At 44.0% G+C, this 20,251-nt stretch overlaps 1 protein-coding gene across 1 annotated transcript in view; it reads left to right on the top strand.

Moving 5' to 3' along the window:
• The first annotated feature begins 227 nt into the window (after positions 1-227).
• Positions 228-20,251, top strand: part of LOC111982540 (ankyrin repeat domain-containing protein 13B) — a 33,480-nt gene continuing 13,456 nt past the window's right edge. The window contains 3 exon segments of the mRNA XM_024014115.2: positions 228-726; positions 11,587-11,722; positions 13,521-13,645. Coding sequence (XP_023869883.1) covers positions 619-726; positions 11,587-11,722; positions 13,521-13,645 — 369 coding nt within the window. The 5' untranslated portion in view covers positions 228-618.

Genomic DNA, 20,251 nt, shown 5'->3' with positions numbered 1-20,251 from the left:
GCTATAGCCTAGCCAATAGACAGCATCAAAGGTGTAGGCTATTTGGATGTGATTATGGTATAGGCTGATTGTTTAGTTTATTAATATGAAGTGAATTACTAACTCCTAATGGCTGGTAGGTGGCGTATGTAGCCACTCTACGGGCGTGTATCTTATACATCACGCTCATCAGCATCCCTTCTATTTGATTGGCTGCTTACATTTTATTGCGGGCTGTCATCACGGTCTCACAACAGTGCATTCTCTGTGATGGGAGTGAGCGGAGAATAGATGGGCGACTGCCTCGCTAGTTTATTCAAGGAGGAAGATCAAGGTATGAGACGGGCAGGGCATGGAGAACAGAGGTAGGCTAGATTAAATACAAGTAAGGGATCTCTTAGCGATTCTTAGATCTAGGGCTGTTTATTGACTATTCTTTATCATAACCAACTGACTGCAAGGGAAATCATTTACACGTTTTATTCATACTATCATATTATAAGGCGGAAGGTATGTCTTGTAAAGTGACATGTCACGACAGAGCGATAATATGAGCATAGTCAGTCAATAGCGAAGTATTAAGTGATAGGCTTATACGGAACAAAATAAACAGAGGAGAAGGCGAACTATGAACCGAAGATGATTTCTGCTAAGAAAACTCCGGAAAAGAGTCGTTATCCTATTCACTATATGGTGTGGCACAACAAACATCGGAAGCTGGAGAAAGCGCTATCCATGAACGAGCAGGTGAGGAGTCTTCGGGCGACAAGTCCTCGTCTATCTGATAAAAAAGCGTGGGTCGTGCCAATAACATTTGGATAGGTTTAGGTTAGGTGTACCATCTAGTGTGACCACAGTTCGCGAACCGTGAGCTCGTTGATTGAATTGAACGGTAGGAGGTGGTGGAAGTTACATATGTTTCAATAGGTGGCTACCTGCCATGACTTTACCTCGAGAAATTATCCCATGCCATGAAATAGCGTAAACCTCGTTTGAAATGTGTTTCCAACATTGTCGTTCAGTGGGAATCTGAAAATGTGTCGAGGCTTTGCTACAATTTCTTACGAGGTCATTGTATTTGGCGAGCACATCATGAACTTGCAACATTGTAACGTTATTATTCTTTAAATCATCTCCTCTAGCCTACTCCAAGATTCCATTACCATTTCCTTGCTATTTGTTACATTTAGCAAGCTGTGGCTGTGCGTGTGGAAAGCTGCTAGTAATACTGTTTCGTGTTGTGTCCAATACTGTACCTTCCCACCACCTAAATGAAGAGGAGGAAACCGTGGGAGACAATGCAGATAATGTGGGCGAATTGATGCACATGCACAGTGATGGAAATAATACCAGTCTTGCCTCGGCTGTCAGAAGAGGATGTGTGGTTATGCCATGTTTACTATTTCTATGATATGTCCATACCTACAGAATGAAATTGCATAGGTGTTCATGTATTCTTTCTGGGATGTACTGTCGGAACATTTTAGCCAGTCCGTCCATTTATTTGAACCCAGAAATATGTAGAACATGATGCATGCATACAATGGAAATGGGTACTACAGGACAGACTGATGGACACAAGGCATGACAGACAGACATCTGAAAAATACTATCTTAAATGAACGACCTCTGCAAGAATATGGAATATCTAACACATTACATAAGAGGTTTCATGCAGTTTCCCAGCCACACAGACAATTCAGTGGGATAAATAAGACGGAACTGAATACCTCGTAACCTGCACACTATGCACAGATTTGAATTCAGATTTCTCATGAGGATCTGCATTATTTCAGAGCCTTATTATTTCCAGCCCGACTAATCACATGCGTTTATAATACAAAGCCTATCATGCTAGGAATTTTATATTGACAAGAAATGGTAAGCAATGGTGAGAGTGCAGGTTTTAAATGACAGTAGACTGAAATGCCAGTTCCCTGTTCTGCTGCTTATTATGCACCAGGTTGATGTGCAGTACAGGCTTGGCTTCCCTGCTGTAACACTGTCACATCAACATAAGGGCTGTGGTTGTTTTTCCARTCTGAATGTGAGCCAAAGAAACTGTTTAAAGGAGAATTGCATGCCCTTCATATGTCCGGTCACTGTGACTGACACCTTATTTACAAATATAAACATTTATAGGACATTTGTAAYACTAGTTTACTCTCACTCACATCTCTGAACCTGACTCAAATGTCATGCACTCTCATATTTATGTACAAATCCAAATTCAATTCCATTCTAAATAACTTTATTTGACAGTGCACACTGTTAAAACGTATGGTAAATGCTCAGACCTAGCACCTCTTGGCTCGGATGCAATGCTGTGCAGAGCACTGTGATGCTGGTGATGATTCAAGCCTGAGCCCCATGGATTATGACTATATAAAGCACCCCCAGTTGATGTAATTTACAGGGTGCTGACAGATAAATCCTGGCCTCTCTTGGCAAAGCCTGCAGGCTTATAGAGGTGTGTTTATGGCTCCATCAGGGGAAGAGTTACACTGGCTGGCCAACTGTCTGGAACTCAGACTGACTTTCTGGCTGTATGGACGGTCAAGTGTGCACGTGTGGATTGGATATGGCTGACGGTGGTTGCATATGTGTCAAGGATCAATGGTATCTAAAGGAGTGCAGGACACAAGAAGTGCACAAGGTGTAGGGAGCAAGTGCATACAGGGTAAGTAAGGCTTGCGCCTCTCTGATGAAAGAACAGAGAAGTGCTGCACCAGGAGAGACAGAAAATGTTATTGGTATTGGGTATCAATGTAACGACAGCGCAGTGAAAAATGAAGCCGGGAAGGAGAAGAAGAAGCACTTAAAAGAGCAAAAGTAAAACATATAAATTGAGCAGGGAGGAGAGTGAAGAGGGGGAGCTCAATTTGCAGCTTTCTTTAAGCAGTGTCATAAAACAAAGCAGAGGGATTCTGTGAAGAGAGAGAGCTGACAACAAGGTAGAGACAAAGAGGGATAGTCAGAGGTTATAAAGTAACATGAGGATGCAAGTGGGATAGTGAAGGGAGGAAGGGAGGGAGGAGTGAAAGGGAGGAAGGAATAACAGCACTGTGCAGCAACATATCACTATATCCTGATCCAACCACTAAAAATGCATCCCAGATATGATTGAAATGGAACAGGGTCCTTTTCTAAAAATTACTTCCCCATCCTTCCTCCAAAGAGAGGCGAGGAGGGGACACCACCACCGCCAGCTCTCCCCCACCCCACCGCTCCCCTCCCTTGCCCACTTTCCTCACTCTAATGTGTACGATGCTCACAGGCTCAGCTGGGCGATCATGTTAACTCAGCAGTCTTAAAGTCTGATGATATCAATCTGGGTGGAGACCGGCCTCATAAATTACATTGTCTTCCTTCCTCTTTTGTCTCTGCTATACCATCTGTCTATCCCTGCCTGCAATCTACAGTAAATTTCCCTGACCCGGTATACTGACCATCCAGCCTCCCCTCCGTCTGTTTCTCACTCACGCACCCATCGTATCTTAGTTTTCCCCTAACCGTCCCCTCTTCTTACCTCTACAGAGCAGTGAAACTCTACACTAATTGCAGCAGTGCAGTGTCACTAGGGATAAGGATGTGATGGGACTAGATTTAGTTAAATTGTGGAAAGCTTTTAACCGAGAGAGAGGACAGAAACAGACAACAGTATTCCTTAAAGATTGAAAAGATGTCCCTGTTAATATTGTGTTGCATTGTGGGCCTGAAATGGAAAAGAGGAAATGAATGATACTTCGAGGACCATATCTGATTTCATTACTGTCTGGCCTGCCACATAAATGGTTTGCAAACAATAATGTTGTAAGGTTCTGTATTTATTTTGTTAGTCAATCTTGTGTTCTGTTTCGTTGTGTTCTTGGACGTAGTCCTGTCTTTCATTTTTGTTCATTGATTTCACCTGTGTTAGTTACTCACCTGGTCTCATCAGCTCCTTATTTAGTTCAGTTCATTCTGTTTGTGCCTTTGTGAGCTATTGTTTGTTTTGACTCTACTAAGCCTTTTCCTAGCTCGTTTGTGAGAACCATTTATAGCCTTCAGTCCTAGTTTGGATTCACCTACCTGTTTGCCTACCTGTGTATGACCATTGCCTGCCTGTGACCACGATTCCTGCCTTCTGCGAAATTAACACCTGCTGCGCTCTGCGCGTGAATCTACACCTTTTTCTCCCTGAGTATTCATTACAAATGTAGGGACACACTTACAGTATATTTGTATGTACACACACACACACACACACACACACACACACACACACACACACACACACCTGTTGTAAATAGCTATGCATAAAACTGAGGTTAGTACTGAATTCAACCTGCAATTCTCCCCAGTTCACAAGCATTGTTTGTGATATCCTAATCTATATCAACCATCAGACATGGAAAGAGTTGTTCCACAATAGTCATGTTGTTGTTTCCTGAAACACACAGCCCATAAGACAGTCCAGTTTTTGTTCCGACATTTTGTATTGATGTTTGCTTAACCGCGTCATCTTGTTGTCATTTGATTATGCAAATCCAGGGTATTTTCATCTTCTTTTCCGTGCATGAGAACAAATGTGAAGTTCCTACCTTTAGAGATAATAGGTTCCTCCTCACTTTGCATTGTGGGGGACCTTCCTCTATCCGCTGTTTCTCTATTCACAACTTCCTCCTCCCTTCACACAGAATACCATCTGCTGTCTCCTATCGTTGAGCAAAGTAATGCATGTTATTACATTAGTCTTATGGTTAGTCCATAAGACTAATTAGACATAAGACTAATAAGACTACATTAGTCCAATGGTTACGAGACATGTTGCCAATATAATGCATCTTCAAAGTTTTAGTGATTTAACAGTGAAACTTGTAGCATAATGGTGGTTTGACATTGGTTTAAAACGCTAACACAAGTGTGAAAACATCAATAGATGGATTGTGAGGTTTAGTGGTGATTCAACACTAAAGGCTGTAGCCTACTGGTTTTCCATTGGTTTGAATATTATCCCAAGTATAAATGTCTAGGTGATCATTTCACCCCCATTCTTTAGTGTGAGAGTGTTGGAGTCTCTTCAGTCGGACATGTATCAGAGACTAGTGCTGTCTGAGGTACTGCATCGCACAAGTCACGTCTGTTATCGAGGAGCAGGAGTGAGGAGGAGGGAGAGACCCACATCTCTCCCCGCCCTGCCTGTGACAGGTTCACTGACCAAGGAAGAGTTATTTCACCCAGCTCCATCCTCCTCCATCCTCCCTCAGTCCCTCTGCTGCTTTCATCTTGTCTCCGCCCAGCCGTCCTTCTCGCTCAAATTTACTGGGCTCAGACTCTCAGGCTCCAACTACTCACTCCTGCTCTGGCCTCTTTTTCTGTCTCTGCCCTGCATTTGGTGATAGAGGGATGGTAATGATATTTAGTTATTTTGAGATATTTATAGGTCGATCACACACATGCATCTGATGGTGTGGTCTCATCGGTATATGCCCCACTTACACCATACACTCACATAGAGAATGACTGCATAAAGATACATTATCCCAAGCGCATGTGTAACGTTTGGCTATAACTAGGCTATAACTCTCCTACGCATATTGAAAATGGATCAATCACAGTTGTACATGTTAACCCCCGAATTGAAAGAGGGTAACACTGAAAATAAGGGGGACAAGTTGATCCCCCCTCCCCTCCCAATGAGCACACATATGATTCTCATGCATGCATGCATCCTCCACCCACCACAAACATATTTTGGTCTCCCAATGAAAGATTGATGTTGGTTTAAGTAGCTGCCAGAGAACATTAAGGCGAAGCAGAGAGAGTACAGGAGTAGATAGTCCAGACAGAGATGTCTATCAATTATGCAGTTTCCACTGAGAGGGAGAGAGGGGAGGACCAAGGGAGGGATGGAAGGAAGGAAGGATGGAGGGAGAGAGAGAGGGGAGGACCAAGGGAGGGACGGAAGGAAGGAAGGATGGAGGGAGAGAGAGAGGGGAGGACCAAGGGAGGGACGGAAGGATGAAGGATGGATGGAGCCAATGAGAAAGTGAGAGAGCAGGCACTACGAGGCAGTCAGTGGATGATGAGGATGAGCAGAGAGAATGGGAAGACCCAGTATGACATAATATCCTTACTATAACTACCTGGGCCAGTTGATTCTGTAAGTGCCTCCGAGTAGGAGTGCTGATCTGTGGTAAGGTSCCATCCAGGTGTATTTCATAGTATTCATTATGATCTAAAAGGCTAAACTGATCCTAAATCAGCACCTGTACTGAGACTTTAGCTAATGCCTGGCCTGTGAGTGTGGGGTGTGTGGGTCTGTATGTGTTTGTGTGTTAGATAGTGGGGCTCTATTTGTGGGCTGTTTGTTGGTCAGAACCACATTGTTCACATGTGAATGAGTAAGTGTGCCACTGTGTTTCAGGGTTAATGTGTGCACTAGTGTGAAGACATGAGGATGAGGTGTGGACTAAGAGGTGGCGAGTGTCTGTGTACCACAGCAGAAAAGTGTTACATTTGAGTGTATTGGTTTAGCGTGTCAGTTCTATACCGTAACTGACCAATAATGTTATCAGAGTGTTGTTGTCAAGAGTGGTTTCCTTTTTTAATATATACATATATTTTTTAAATCTAATTTCACTAAACAGATCAAGAGAGAGAGGACTTGTGTCTGTGTGTGATTGCGTGTTTGTTTATGTGAGAAAGTGGCTGCTGTAGTGTTTCTATTTGAGTGTCTCAATGGTGTAAAAATAACATCAGACTGGGTCAATGGGGGCCACTTGTCTTAAACAATAGGAGTTTCCTGAACACTCCCTCTCTATTCTCTCCCTTACTTACCACACCTCTCCGCCATAGTCAAGACTTCTTAGAATGCTCTATGCTCTTATACTTAATTAGCTTTATACAATGGGTGGGTCTAATCCTGAATTGGTTAAAACCACATTCCAGCCAGTGTCTATTCCACAAGTTACCACCGACTAAATCTATGACGTTAAAATGCCTATTTACTCTGTTCCATCTGACTGCGCAATCCACTGTCTCATCAGCCCAGCCAGGCAATTTATAAACTTGANTCTCGCTCAAATTTACTGGGCTCAGACTGTCAGGCTCCAACAACTCACTCCTGCTCTGGCCTCATTTTCTTTCTCTGACCTGCATTTGGTGATAGAGGGATGGTAATGATATTTAGTTATTTTGAGATATTTATAGGTCGATCACACACATGCATCTGATGGTGTGGTCTCATCGGTATATGCCCCACTTACACCATACACTCACATAGAGAATGACTGCATAAAGATACATTATCCCAAGCGCATGTGTAACGTTTGGCTATAACTAGGCTATAACTCTCCTACGCATATTGAAAATGGATCAATCACAGTTGTACATGTTAACCCCCGAATTGAAAGAGGGTAACACTGAAAATAAGGGGGACAAGTTGATCCCCCCTCCCCTCCCAATGAGCACACATATGATTCTCATGCATGCATGCATCCTCCACCCACCACAAACATATTTTGGTCTCCCAATGAAAGATTGATGTTGGTTTAAGTAGCTGCCAGAGAACATTAAGGCGAAGCAGAGAGAGTACAGGAGTAGATAGTCCAGACAGAGATGTCTATCAATTATGCAGTTTCCACTGAGAGGGAGAGAGGGGAGGACCAAGGGAGGGATGGAAGGAAGGAAGGATGGAGGGAGAGAGAGAGGGGAGGACCAAGGGAGGGACGGAAGGAAGGAAGGATGGAGGGAGAGAGAGAGGGGAGGACCAAGGGAGGGACGGAAGGATGAAGGATGGATGGAGCCAATGAGAAAGTGAGAGAGCAGGCACTACGAGGCAGTCAGTGGATGATGAGGATGAGCAGAGAGAATGGGAAGACCCAGTATGACATAATATCCTTACTATAACTACCTGGGCCAGTTGATTCTGTAAGTGCCTCCGAGTAGGAGTGCTGATCTGTGGTAAGGTGCCATCCAGGTGTATTTCATAGTATTCATTATGATCTAAAAGGCTAAACTGATCCTAAATCAGCACCTGTACTGAGACTTTAGCTAATGCCTGGCCTGTGAGTGTGGGGTGTGTGGGTCTGTATGTGTTTGTGTGTTAGATAGTGGGGCTCTATTTGTGGGCTGTTTGTTGGTCAGAACCACATTGTTCACATGTGAATGAGTAAGTGTGCCACTGTGTTTCAGGGTTAATGTGTGCACTAGTGTGAAGACGTGAGGATGAGGAGGTGTGGACTCGGAGGTGACATGTGTCTGTGTACCACAGCAGAAAAGWGTTACATTTGAGTGTATTGGTTTAGCGTGTCAGTTCTATACCGTAACTGACCAATAATGAGTGTTATTGTCAAGYGTSGTTTCCTTTTTTWAAATATATATWTTTTTTAAATGTCAAATTTTACTGAACGGATAGAGAGAGAGGACTTGTGATTGCGTGTTTGTTTGTGTGGTAAAGTGGCTGCTGTTGTGTTTCTATTTGAGTGTCTCAATGGTGTCAAAATAACAGACTGACCCAGRCTGATTAGTCAATGGGGGCCACTTGTCTTAAACAATAGGAGTTTCCTGAACACTCCCTCTCTATTCTCTCCCTTACCACACCTCTCCGCCTCATAGTCAAGCCTTTTTAGAAGGCTCTTTGCTCTCATACTTATTTAGCTTTATACAACGGGTGGGTCTAATCCTGAATGCTGATTGGTTAAAACCACATTCCAYCCGGTGTCTATTCCACAAGTTACCACCGATTAATCTATGACGTTAAAATGCCTATTTACTCTGTTCCATCTGACTTCACAARCCATTGTCTCATCAGCCCAGCCAGCCAATTTATAAACTTGATCTTCACTATAAAAACATCTAGACATTATCTCACATTTCTTTTAGACTAACATTTAGTTTTCAACAGCGGATATTTGTATAATTCTTGCTGTCTTTCTAGATGACATTTGCAACATTGTTTCAATATTCAAATTCGATCTCCTGCTGTCCCATAATAATGAACGTGTCGGGAGTCGGGACAAGACAGGCAGGCAGCTTTTGTCAGCCAGTCGAAAATCATGAATCAGCATCATTTCAATGAATGTACTGTATAGAAAACAGGTCAAACGAAACAAAGTGCAGCTAGTTTGCAGTCTTTCCAGCTTCAGTTTGAAATGATTGTGTTAGCTGTGTTGTTGGCTAGCTCCTCTGAACAACAGTGTCCTGACGAGAGAGCACATTTTCTATACCAGGCGAAATCACACATKATTTATTGTGGATGTATCCAAATAAAGGTCACTAGAAAACAGCTTAAACAAACGCAAATGCAGCTACTTTGCTGTTATTCTGTCTGCACTGTTTGACATGACAGTAAGTTAGCTGTAGATGGCTAGCTAGCAAGCAAGGGATAAGAACGTTGCCAGCCAGTATGGCAATGGAACATTTAGAATGAACGACTGGGTCGCGTCCATAGATATAGAACAAAAAGACTTAAAGACTGGGTCGCGTCTCTGGCAACTGAACCGATAGAACAAACGACCATCCGGCTTGGGTAGCAACCCTAGATTTGCGTGGGGACTATATCTCGTGGAAGGATGAAATAGTATGAATGAATTCATCAAAATAACGTTTTTAATGAAAATATATAAATCATTGTTAAACCCGTTGTATAAAAGTGTAAATGCCCTCGAAGCTGGTGATAATGTGATAATGCCCTCGAACTTCATCTTGGGCCTAACACCTGTGCCAATATATCCTCCAAACACCAGCTTCTCGGGCATTATCACTTAAATATTGTAACGAATGGTGTCAGTGCAACTCGCCTTGTGGCTTTTGAACCCGGGCCTCCCAGCCTGTAGGCAATCTTGCTAACTACTGGTCCAACACACGAGCCTAGTTAGACAACAATCGTTACAATAGTCCCCTCAAATAATCAGAATACTACCACCATTTCTTGCTGCTTTGCTCTTGCTGTTGATGTACTTTTCACTGTTATCTGCCAGTGTCACTCCATCTTTCTTATCCTTTTTCCATCCATCCATTCTCTCTCTCTTTCCCTCTTTCTCTCTCTCTTTCCTCAGTGTCATCCCCAGGGCTACTTGGAGGGCCCTACAAAGCTACTCTGACATCAATCACTCACTACCCATTATTCAGTACACACACAGCCTACGCCACCACCACCCTCTCTATTTCACAGAGCAGTTGCCGCCACTCAACCAGCCCTGTCTGCTCCAACGCATAGCACACCTTCCTCCTCCTTCTCCCTCTCTCCCGCCTCTTCTTCTCATCCCTTGGTTGCTATAGTGATACACCTCTATTCCCTCCCTCTATTCCCTCCACACCTCACCCTTCACCTCCGACAGTGCCTGTGTGGATTCCTCTTTCTGTTTTGCTGCCGTTCCATTTCTCTTCTTCTCTCCGGCGTCCCCCCCCCCCTTTGGGATTAGGAGCCTCAGTTGTTGCTTACGATCAAGCAGTGGCATCACTAACGCTAATGCTGGGCTTGCTAATTACAGAGCAGGGCGTGGCCCCCGGGAGGCCCCTGGAGAGAGAGGGAGAGCAGCAGGGGAGATGAGGAGGCTCCACGTGGGAGGAGGGAGGCTGCTCCTGGTGAAAAACAACCCAGCAGCATCCCTCTGATGTACTGTACAACACACTCGACAATAACACACTGCAAAGTACACTCGACACACCAACACCAACTGCCAGGGCTGCACTGACCTGCACTGGGGCACACGTGAACCAAAACACAAGCCCTCACACAACACAACAGTGTGTGTGCTTTGTGATTTTGAAACATTTCCAATGCAAATATGAATAGACGCGAAGCTCGGATGGAAATGTACCATAAAGCAATTCCGCTTATTCACTGTTACAACCGCTCCTCCCCTCACAACAGCAAGCTTTATCCATCCATTTCCACGCGCTATCATTTCATCTATACATTTTCCACATCCGCCAGTTACGCAGATTCTGATTCCTCAGTGCGGCTCCTTGTTTGCATCCCAAATGGCACCCTATTCCCTTTATAGTACACTACTTTGACCAGGGACACCACAGGGCTCGGGTCAAAAGTAGACCACAATCAAAGGAATAATGTGCCATTTGGGACGTAACCCCAGTCGTCCTCTATCAGACTCCCTCATTAGGATGCCAGCACGTGGTTGGTTTGTTCTTGACCTTGGATCCTGCCAGGAGCTCGAATGAACCTTTTTTAATCACAGGCCAGAGATCAGATTTATCAACATAGAGACTTGCTGATTTAGACCAACTAGACTGCAGAGCAGAGAGACTACATCAAACACACTGCAGTAGGCTACTAGACTATGATAGCTACTGTATCAAAACTGAGGCAGGAAGAGACAGAGACAGAGAGAGAGATCAACTCTAGAGAATGACAGAGACGTTACATCGAGACACTTGTAGTGTAACTCACTATATAAAGCCGACCCATCTAGAACACTGGCGTGCCAGTCATGTGAGGATGTGATAGCTCAATTATCACCTGTCTCTTCTCCTTCCATCACTCTCTCCTCCACACCTCCTCCACCCTCTCTCTCTCTCTCTCTCTATTTTTATCTCTCTTTTTGCCAGATGAGCACCATGCCATACAATGAACCCACTTCTCTCCTCTTCCCCCCTCAGGTGGATGTGGAGACCCTGGACCCCCGGGGTCGGACCCCCCTCCACCTGGCTGTCACTCTGGGTCACCTGGACTGTGCCCGCCTGCTCCTCCAACATGGTGCCGACGTCAGCAAGGAGAACCGCAACGGATGGACAGGTGAGACAGAGAGGGGTAGGAGTAGGAGTAGTAGTACTGATAGTAGCAGTAGGAGTAGTACTGATAGTAATAAAAGTAGTAGTATTAGTAGTAGTAGTAGTAGTAGTAGCAGTAGGAGTAGTACTTGTAGTACTGATAGTAATAGTGGTAGTAGTAATAGAAGTAGTAGTATTGGTAGTAGTAGCAGTAGGAGTAGTACTAGTATCGGTAGAAAACTTTATCATCCCTCAAGTGGAAATATTTTTGGTCGGCAGAATCATCAATAGAACACAACAGGCATGTGTAGTGTGAAAGCATACGTAGATCAATTGGCTAGGAGGAGTCTAATAGTGACTCACCATTAAAGGCTGGAAGGATATACTGTATAGAATCTATATAGAAATAGATTGAGGGGATTGGATTCTACGAATAGGAACCATTTGTTTGTGGATTGATGGTGAGACAAATGGCCGTTGTGGATAGATCTAATCAAGTAATTAGGCACACTTGCTTTTAAATGCACTTGTTGATAATTTAAAAAGAAATTGAAATTGATTTGGTAGGTTAGGCAGAGTTTCCTTAGAGAGTTGATTGTGGACTGGGCACTGGGAAGGGACCTGTATAGTATAGTTTATTTTTTAAAGATTTTATTTAACTAGGCAAGTCAGTTAAAAACAAATTCTTATTTACAATGACGGCCTACCCCGGCCAAACCCAGGCGACACTGGGCCAATTGTGCACCGCCCTATAGGATCTCAATCACGGCCGGATGTGATGCAGACTGGATTCAAACCAGGGACTGCAGTGACGCCTCTTGCACTGAGAAGCAGTGCCTTAGACCACTGCGCCACTCGGGAGCCCCAAAAACGTTGCTCTGCTGTATAGCACAACGTAGCATAGTTCAGAGTAACACAGCACAGTACAGCATACACTCACTAGACAGTTTATTAMGTACACCCATCAAGTACTGGGKCGTACAGCCTGAATTCTTCAGGGCATGGAAACGTTGCTCAATTGGTATCAAGGGTATCAAACATTCCTCACACCATTAAACTACTGCCACCAGCCTGTACCGTTGACACCAGGCAGGATGGGGCCATGGACTCATGCTGCTTACGCCAAATCCTGACTGCTCTCAGCATGACGCAACAGGAACTGGGATTCGTCGGACCAGGCAATGTTTTTCCACTCCTCAATTGTCTAGTGTTGGTGATCGCATTTCCCTCTGGAGCCGCTTCTTCTTCTTTTTAGCTAATAGGAGGGGAACCTGGTGTTTTCGTCTGCTGCAATAGGCCGTCCGTGACAAGGACCGACGAGTTGTGCATTCTGAGATGCCGTTCTGCACACCACTGTTGTACTGTGCCGTTATTTTCCTGTCTGGCCCGCCTGTTAGCTTGCACCATTCTTTCCATTCTCCTTCTACCTCTCGTCAACAAGCTGTTTTCGCCCACAGGACAGCCGCTGACTGGATGTTTTTTGTTTGTCGTACCACTCTTGATAAACCCAAGACACTGTCGTGCGTGAAAAGCCCAGGAGGCCGGCCGTTTCTGAGATACTGGAACCGGCGCCCCTGCCACCGGCAAGTCTACAACGCTCGAAGTTGCTTAGCAAACTAGTTTTGCCCATTCTAATGTTCCACGGTATAATGTTCCAACAGTAACTGAATGCCTGTCTGCCTGCTTTATATAGCAAGCTACGGCCACGTGACCACTGTCTGTAGTTGCGAACCAACTTTGTGAACGTGGTGGTGTACCTAAACAATTGGCCACTGAGTGTGTGTCTATATGTAAGGTGAAGATTGTCTTTCTCTCTCCCATAGTGCTCCAGGAAGCAGTCAGCACACGAGACCCAGAGCTGGTGCGCCTAGTTCTGCATTACCGTGACTACCAGCGGACCACTAAGAGACTGGCGGGAATCCCTGTCCTCCTGGAGAGACTGCATCAGGTGAGAGGCGCTGACACTGAACACAAGTACAGAGCACAACACCAACTACAGACATTTAGGAAACACTTGAAGATATATTTTGTGTTAGCACTAGACTTATTGAACCATACTGTAAAAAAAAAAAAAAGTATCAAGCTGTTTCAACTAAATATTATTAAGTAACTGATTCCACAGCCCTTTTTTTTTGTTTACTCAACTTTTCAGGTTGAGCAAACACCAATTCTCATGTTCGGGCAAACATTTTTTATTTTTCGGATAACATTTGAACAGAAAAGTTGAGTAAACAAAAAAATGGTTGTGGAACCACTGACTTTATAGTAATTAGCTGAAACAACTAGATTTGTGGGTGTATATATGTTTTTTACAGTGCACTAGTTCCCAGCTAGTCTAAGGGGTGGTTCCCGGACACAGATTAAGCCTAGTCCTGGATCTGTGTCCGGTAAACCACCCCTTACTGTTTTCTTTGATTTAATTGACCATTTAAAAACATAATTCAGCCACACAACCACTGCTTTACTGTCGCTAGACAGTCATCAAACTGCAGTATCTGCTGCCAGATCTCTCCTCTCCCTGAGCCACATCCCTCCTATTGTTTATTTGTGGTATTTGGTATGTTGTTCGGAGTTGTAGAGTTGCAAAGAAAAAGCCATATCTCAGACTGGCCAATAAAAAGAAAATATTAAAATGGGAAAAAGAACACAGACACTGGACAGAGGATCTCTGCCTAGAAGGCCAGCATCCCGGAGTCGCCTCTTCACTGTTGACGTTGAGACTGGTGTTTTTGTCACGACTTCCGCCGAAGTCGGCCCCTTTCCTTGTTCGGGCGGCGTTCGGCGGTCGACGTCACTGGCTTTCTAGCCATCTCCGCTCCATTTTTCATTTATCCATTTGTTTTGTCTTGTTCCCTGCACACCTGGTTTTCATTCCCCAATCACACTACATGTATTTATTCCTCTGTTCCCCCTCATGTCTTTGTGTGAGATTGTTTTGTGTTACGTGTCTGTGTTGACGCGCTATACTGGTATGCGTTTATTCCGTGTTTTATTTCACGAGGTATGTTTATTTGTTTGTACATATTATTGTGACTGTTTGCGCGTTTGCACTTTTGCATTGGCTGGAGGTTTCGACGCAGTGYSGTCCGTCTGTTGGTTTCTCCWGCCTAAATAAAGTGTGCGCCTGTTCACAACTCTCTGCTCTCCTGCACCTGACTCCACTCCCAGTACGCACGCCATTGACAGTTTTGCGGGTACTATTTAATGAAGCTGCCAGTTGAGGACTTGTGAGGCGTCTGTTTCTCAAACTAGACACTAATGTACTTGTACTCAAATCAAATCAAATTTATTTATAAAGCCCTTCTTACATCAGCTGATATCTCAAAGTGKTGTACAGAAACCCAGCCTAAAACCCCAAACAGCAAGCAATGCAGGTGTAGAAGCACGGTGGCTAGGAAAGACTCCCTAGAAAGGCCAGAACCTAGGAAGAAACCTAGAGAGGAACCAGGCTATGAGGGGTGGCCAGTCCTCTTCTGGCTGTGCTGGGTGGAGATTATAACAGAACATGGCCAAGATGTTCAAATGTTCATAGATGACCAGCAGGGTCAAATAATAATAATCAGGTGCAACAGGTCAGCACCTCAGGAGTAAATGTCAGTTGGCTTTTCATAGCCGATCATTGAGAGTATCTCTACCGCTCCTGCTGTCACTAGAGAGTTGAAAACAGCAGGTCTGGGACAGGTAGCACGTCCGGTGAACAGGTCAGGGTTCCATAGCCGCAGGCAGAACAGTTGAAACTGGAGCAGCAGCACGGCCAGGTGGACTGGGGACAGCAAGGAGTCATCAGGCCAGGTAGTCCTGAGGTATGGTCCTAGGGCTCAGGTCCTCCGAGAAAGAGAAAGAAAGAGAATTAGAGAGAGCATACTTAAATTCACACAGGACACCAGATAAGACAGAAGAAATACTCCAGATATAACAGACTGACCCTAGCCCCCGACACATAAACTACTCCAGCATAAATACTGGAGGCTGAGACAGGAGTCCTCCTGCTCAGTTGTGCACTGGGGCCTCCCACTCCTCTTTCTGTTCTGGTTAGAGCCAGTTTGCGCTATTCTGTGAAGGGAGTAGTACACAGCGTTGTACGAGATCTTCAGTTTCTTGGCAATGTCTCGCATGGAATAGCCTTCATCTCTCAGAACAAGAATAGACTGACGAGTTTCAGAAGAAAGTCTTTGTTTCTGGCCATTTTGAGCCTGTTTTTATTTTTTTTTATTTGAGATTATTCAACGTAACCACCCTTTGCCTTGATAACAGCTTTGCACACTCTTGACATTCTCACAACCAGCTTCACCTGGAATATTTTTCCAACAGACTTGAAGGAATTTCTTCCTTTTTCTTCCTTCTTCCTTTCTTTGCAGCAATTTGACCATGAAGGCCTGATTCACGCAGTCTCCTCTGAACAGTTGATGTTGAGATGTGTCTGTTACTTGAACTCTGTGAACCATTTATTTGGGCTGCAATTTCTGAGGCTGGTAACTCTAATGAACTTATCCTCTGCAGCAGAGGTAACTCTGGGTCTTCCTTTCTGGTGGCGGTCCTCATGAGAGACAGTTTCATCATAGTGCTTGATGGTTTTTGCAACTGCACTTGAAGAAACTTTCAAAGTTATTGAAATTTTCCGGATTGACTGACCTTCATGTCTTAAAGTAATCATGGACTGTCATTTCTCTTTGTTTATCTGAGCTGTTCTTGCCATAATATGGACTTATTTTTTTCCAAATAGGGCTATCTTCTGTATACCCCCCTATCCAAGATGGCGTTGCAGTCAGACGTCTTTGTCTTTGTCTTGTCTTGTCTCGTCCCATGTATATATTTTTTCTTCGCATTCTTTTTTATATTTTTCCTAAACCTCAACTTCAAAATACTCCTCTGCAACCCGCCTCACCCAACGTGGTGMGGATCTGTTTTTTTCCTAAAGTATTTCTATTTACCTCCGAACTGGAATACCTCAACTGAAGCTAGCTAGCTAACTAGCTACCAGCTATCAGTCAGCTAACCTTTAGATCGGAAAGCTCTCGCCAGTTCGTACAACGCGTTTCAAACCAGAGCATACCGGATCTATTTTTCTCTCCATATCCCCGGATTCCTACCGCAAACTCTGAACCCTTTCATCTGGTCAACCCGGGTTGACTACTCCTGGCTAACGTTTCCGTCCCGTAGCAAGCACCAACTAGCCTGGGGCTATCCCATGCTAGACCCATCTCCCGGCTAGGGCTCCTGGGCTACTCCTAAAGTCCACTCCTCGGCTACAATATCCGGACCCCTTCTACTGCTGGTACGGGGCACGGAACCCCGCCGATCCTTCATGACTGGAATACCGACATAATCTGCCCTAGGATCCCAACAGGCCCCTCAGGTGCGATGTCCCCTGAAGGCCCATTCTGCTAACTGTGGCCTGCTAGCTATCTATAGCATATTGGACTGTTAGCTGATCCACTATACCCATGTTGCCAATTGGAGTTGGACCCCTCTGCTACTTGGAACCCTACTAATTCCACGACTGGTCTATCGACGTCACCGCACGAGGAGGCAAAAACAGACTTTTCCCCCATCGCGACGTCCCTCTYAGGCACTTTAGCTAGCTTGCTAGCCCCGGCCTGCTAACTGCTAGCTTGCTAGCACCGGCCTGCTAACTGTCTGAATCGCCGTGTCCCCAGCCAGCCCAACCACTCACTGGACCCATACGATCACTTGGCTACGCATGCCTCTCCCTAATATCAATATGCCTTGTCCATTACTGTCCTGGTTAGTGATTACTGTCTTATTTCACTGTAGAGCCTATAGCCCTGCTCTGTGTCTGCTCTGTGTCTACTTTGAAGAATCTCAAATATAAAATATATGTTGATTTGTTTAACACTTTTTTGGTTACTACATGATTCCATATGTGTTATTTAATAGTTTTGATGTCTTCACTATTATTCTACAATGTAGAAAATKGTTTTTAAAAAGATAATAATATCAAAGGCTGCWCTGAAATCTAACGGTACAGCTCCCACAATCTTCTGATCAATTTCTGTCAATCAATCATCAGTCATTTGTGTCATTGCAGTACGTGTTGAGTGCCCTTCTCTATGAGCATGCTGTTGTCAACTTGTTTACAGAGAAATAGCATTGTATTTGGTCGAACATCATTTTTTCCAACAGTTTGCTAAGAGCTGGCAGCAAGCTGATAGAACCCGTAAAGGCTACTTTATGTAGGACTTTGGCTTCCCTCCAGGRCTGAGGACAAACACCTTCTCCCCTAGACTCAAATTAAAGATATGATAGATAGGAGTGGCCATTGAGTCAGCTACCATCTTCAGTAGCTTTCCATCTAAGTTGTCAATGCCAGGAGGTTTGTAAAAAATATATCTCCATTTCCCACACTAACTTTTAGATTTTTTAAATTTATGAATACGATGGTTCACTCTTCGTTGTTGGCATTTCCTGTCTAAGTTTTCCCACTTTGCCAATTAAGTAATCATTAAAATAATTGGCAACATCAAATGTTTTTCTGATGAATAAGCCATATGATTCCATGAAAGATGGAGTTGAATTTGTCTTTCTGCCCATAATTTAATTTAAAGTAATATTTAAAGTACTCCAAAGTTAATCAATCTTGGCTTCATAATACATTTTTCTTTTTGTTGAGTTTAGTTACATAATTTCTCAATTTGCAGCAAGTCAGAAGTGCAGCCAGACTTATCAGCCACTCCTTTTGCCCCATTTCTTTCAACCATACAGCTTTTCAATTCCTCATCAATCCATGGAGCCTGAACAYTTCTAACAGTCAGTTTCTTAACAGGTGCATGTTTATCAGTAATTGGAAGAAGCAATTTAATAAATTCATCAAGTGCAGCGTCTGGATGCTCCTTATTAATCACGTCAGACCAACAAATATTTTTTTTACATCATCCACATAAGAGTCACAGCAAAATATATACTATTTTAGGCCCAGCTTTTGGAACTTTGGCTTTCCTGGATATAGCCACTACATTGTGATTACTGCATCTAATGGGTACGCATACAGCTATCTAATGTGTACGGATACAGATATCCAATGTGAACGGCTACAGATATCTAATGTGTACGGATACAGATATCCAATGTGAACGGATACAGATATCCAATGTGTACGGATACAGATATCCAATGGGTACGGATACAGATATCCAATGTGAACGGATACAGATATCCAATGGGTACGGATACAGATATCCAATGGGTACGGATACAGATATCTAATGTGTACGGATACAGATATCCAATGGGTACGGATACAGATATCCAATGGGTACGGATACAGTTTATGATTGATGTGGACCCCTTTCCTCACCCCTCTCTCTTTCTTTCTCTCTCCCTCCCAAGTCCAGAACGCTGCACTCCCCCCACTAGCTCTATTAATCCCGCCTCCTCCACATCTGTCTCTGTCTCACCACCAGCCCTGGGATGGGATTGGAACAGCTACAGTCCTTTGTTCCTGGCCACGCCAACAAAATGTTTCTCTCTTTTTTTCCTGTGGTGTCTTCCCTTTCTCACTCTCTTGTCCCTGTTCTGTGTGTCTGTTGTGTGTGTATGGGTCTCTCTGGGTCTCTCTCTCTCTCTTCTCTCTCTCATTCTTCCTCTCTTCTTTCTCCTTTCCTCTCTCTCGTCTCTCTCTCTCTCTCTCTTCTCTCTCGTCTCTCCTCTCTCTCTCTCTCTCTTCTCTCTCTCCTCTCTCTCCTCTCTCTCCTCTCTCTCTCTCTCCTCTCTCTCTCTCCTCTCTCTCTCTCTCTCTCTCCTCTCTCTCCTCTCTCTCTCTCTCTCTTTCTCTCTCTCTCTCTCTCTCTCTCTCCTCTCTCTCTCTCCTCTCTCTCTCTCGTCTCGTTTCTCTCCTCCTCATCTCATCTCTCTCTCTCTCCTCCTCCTGTCATCTCTCTTCTTCTCACTCTCTCTCTTCTCTCTTCTCTCCCCTCTATTCCATTCAATTCAAGGGGCTTTATTGGCATGGGAAACATATGTTTACATTGCCAAAACAAGTGAAATGGACAAATAAAAGTGAAATGAACAATAAAAAGTGAAAGTAAATATTAAACTCACACAAGTTCCAAAAGAATCAAGCAATTTCAAATGTAATTTATGTATATATACAGTGTTGTAACGATGTGCAAATGGATAAAGTACAAAAGGGAAAATAAATAAACATCAATATGGGTTGTATTTACAATGGTGTTTGTTCTTCACTGGTTACTCTTTTCATGTGGCAACAGGTCACAAAACTTGCTGCTGTGATGGCACACTGTGGTATTTCACCCAATAGATATGGGAGTTTATCAAAATTGGATTTGTTTTCAAATTCTTTTTGGGTCTGTGTAATCTGAGGGAAATATGTGGTCATACATTTGGCAGGAGGTTAGGAAGTGCAGCTCAGTTTCCACCTCATTTTGTGGGCAGTGTGCACATAGCCTGTCTTCTCTTGAGGGCCAGGTCTGCCCACGACGGCCTTTCTCAATAGCAAGGCTATGCTCACTGAGTCTGTACATAGTCAAAGCTTTCCTTAATAAGTTTGGGTTAGTCACAGTGGTCAGGTATTCTG

The sequence above is a fragment of the Salvelinus sp. IW2-2015 genome, linkage group LG22 (assembly GCF_002910315.2).
Source record: "Salvelinus sp. IW2-2015 linkage group LG22, ASM291031v2, whole genome shotgun sequence".
Classification (NCBI taxonomy): Eukaryota; Metazoa; Chordata; class Actinopteri; order Salmoniformes; family Salmonidae; genus Salvelinus; species Salvelinus sp. IW2-2015.
Note: the sequence above shows the minus strand (reverse complement) of the source record. Positions and strands in the feature narration are given on the sequence as shown.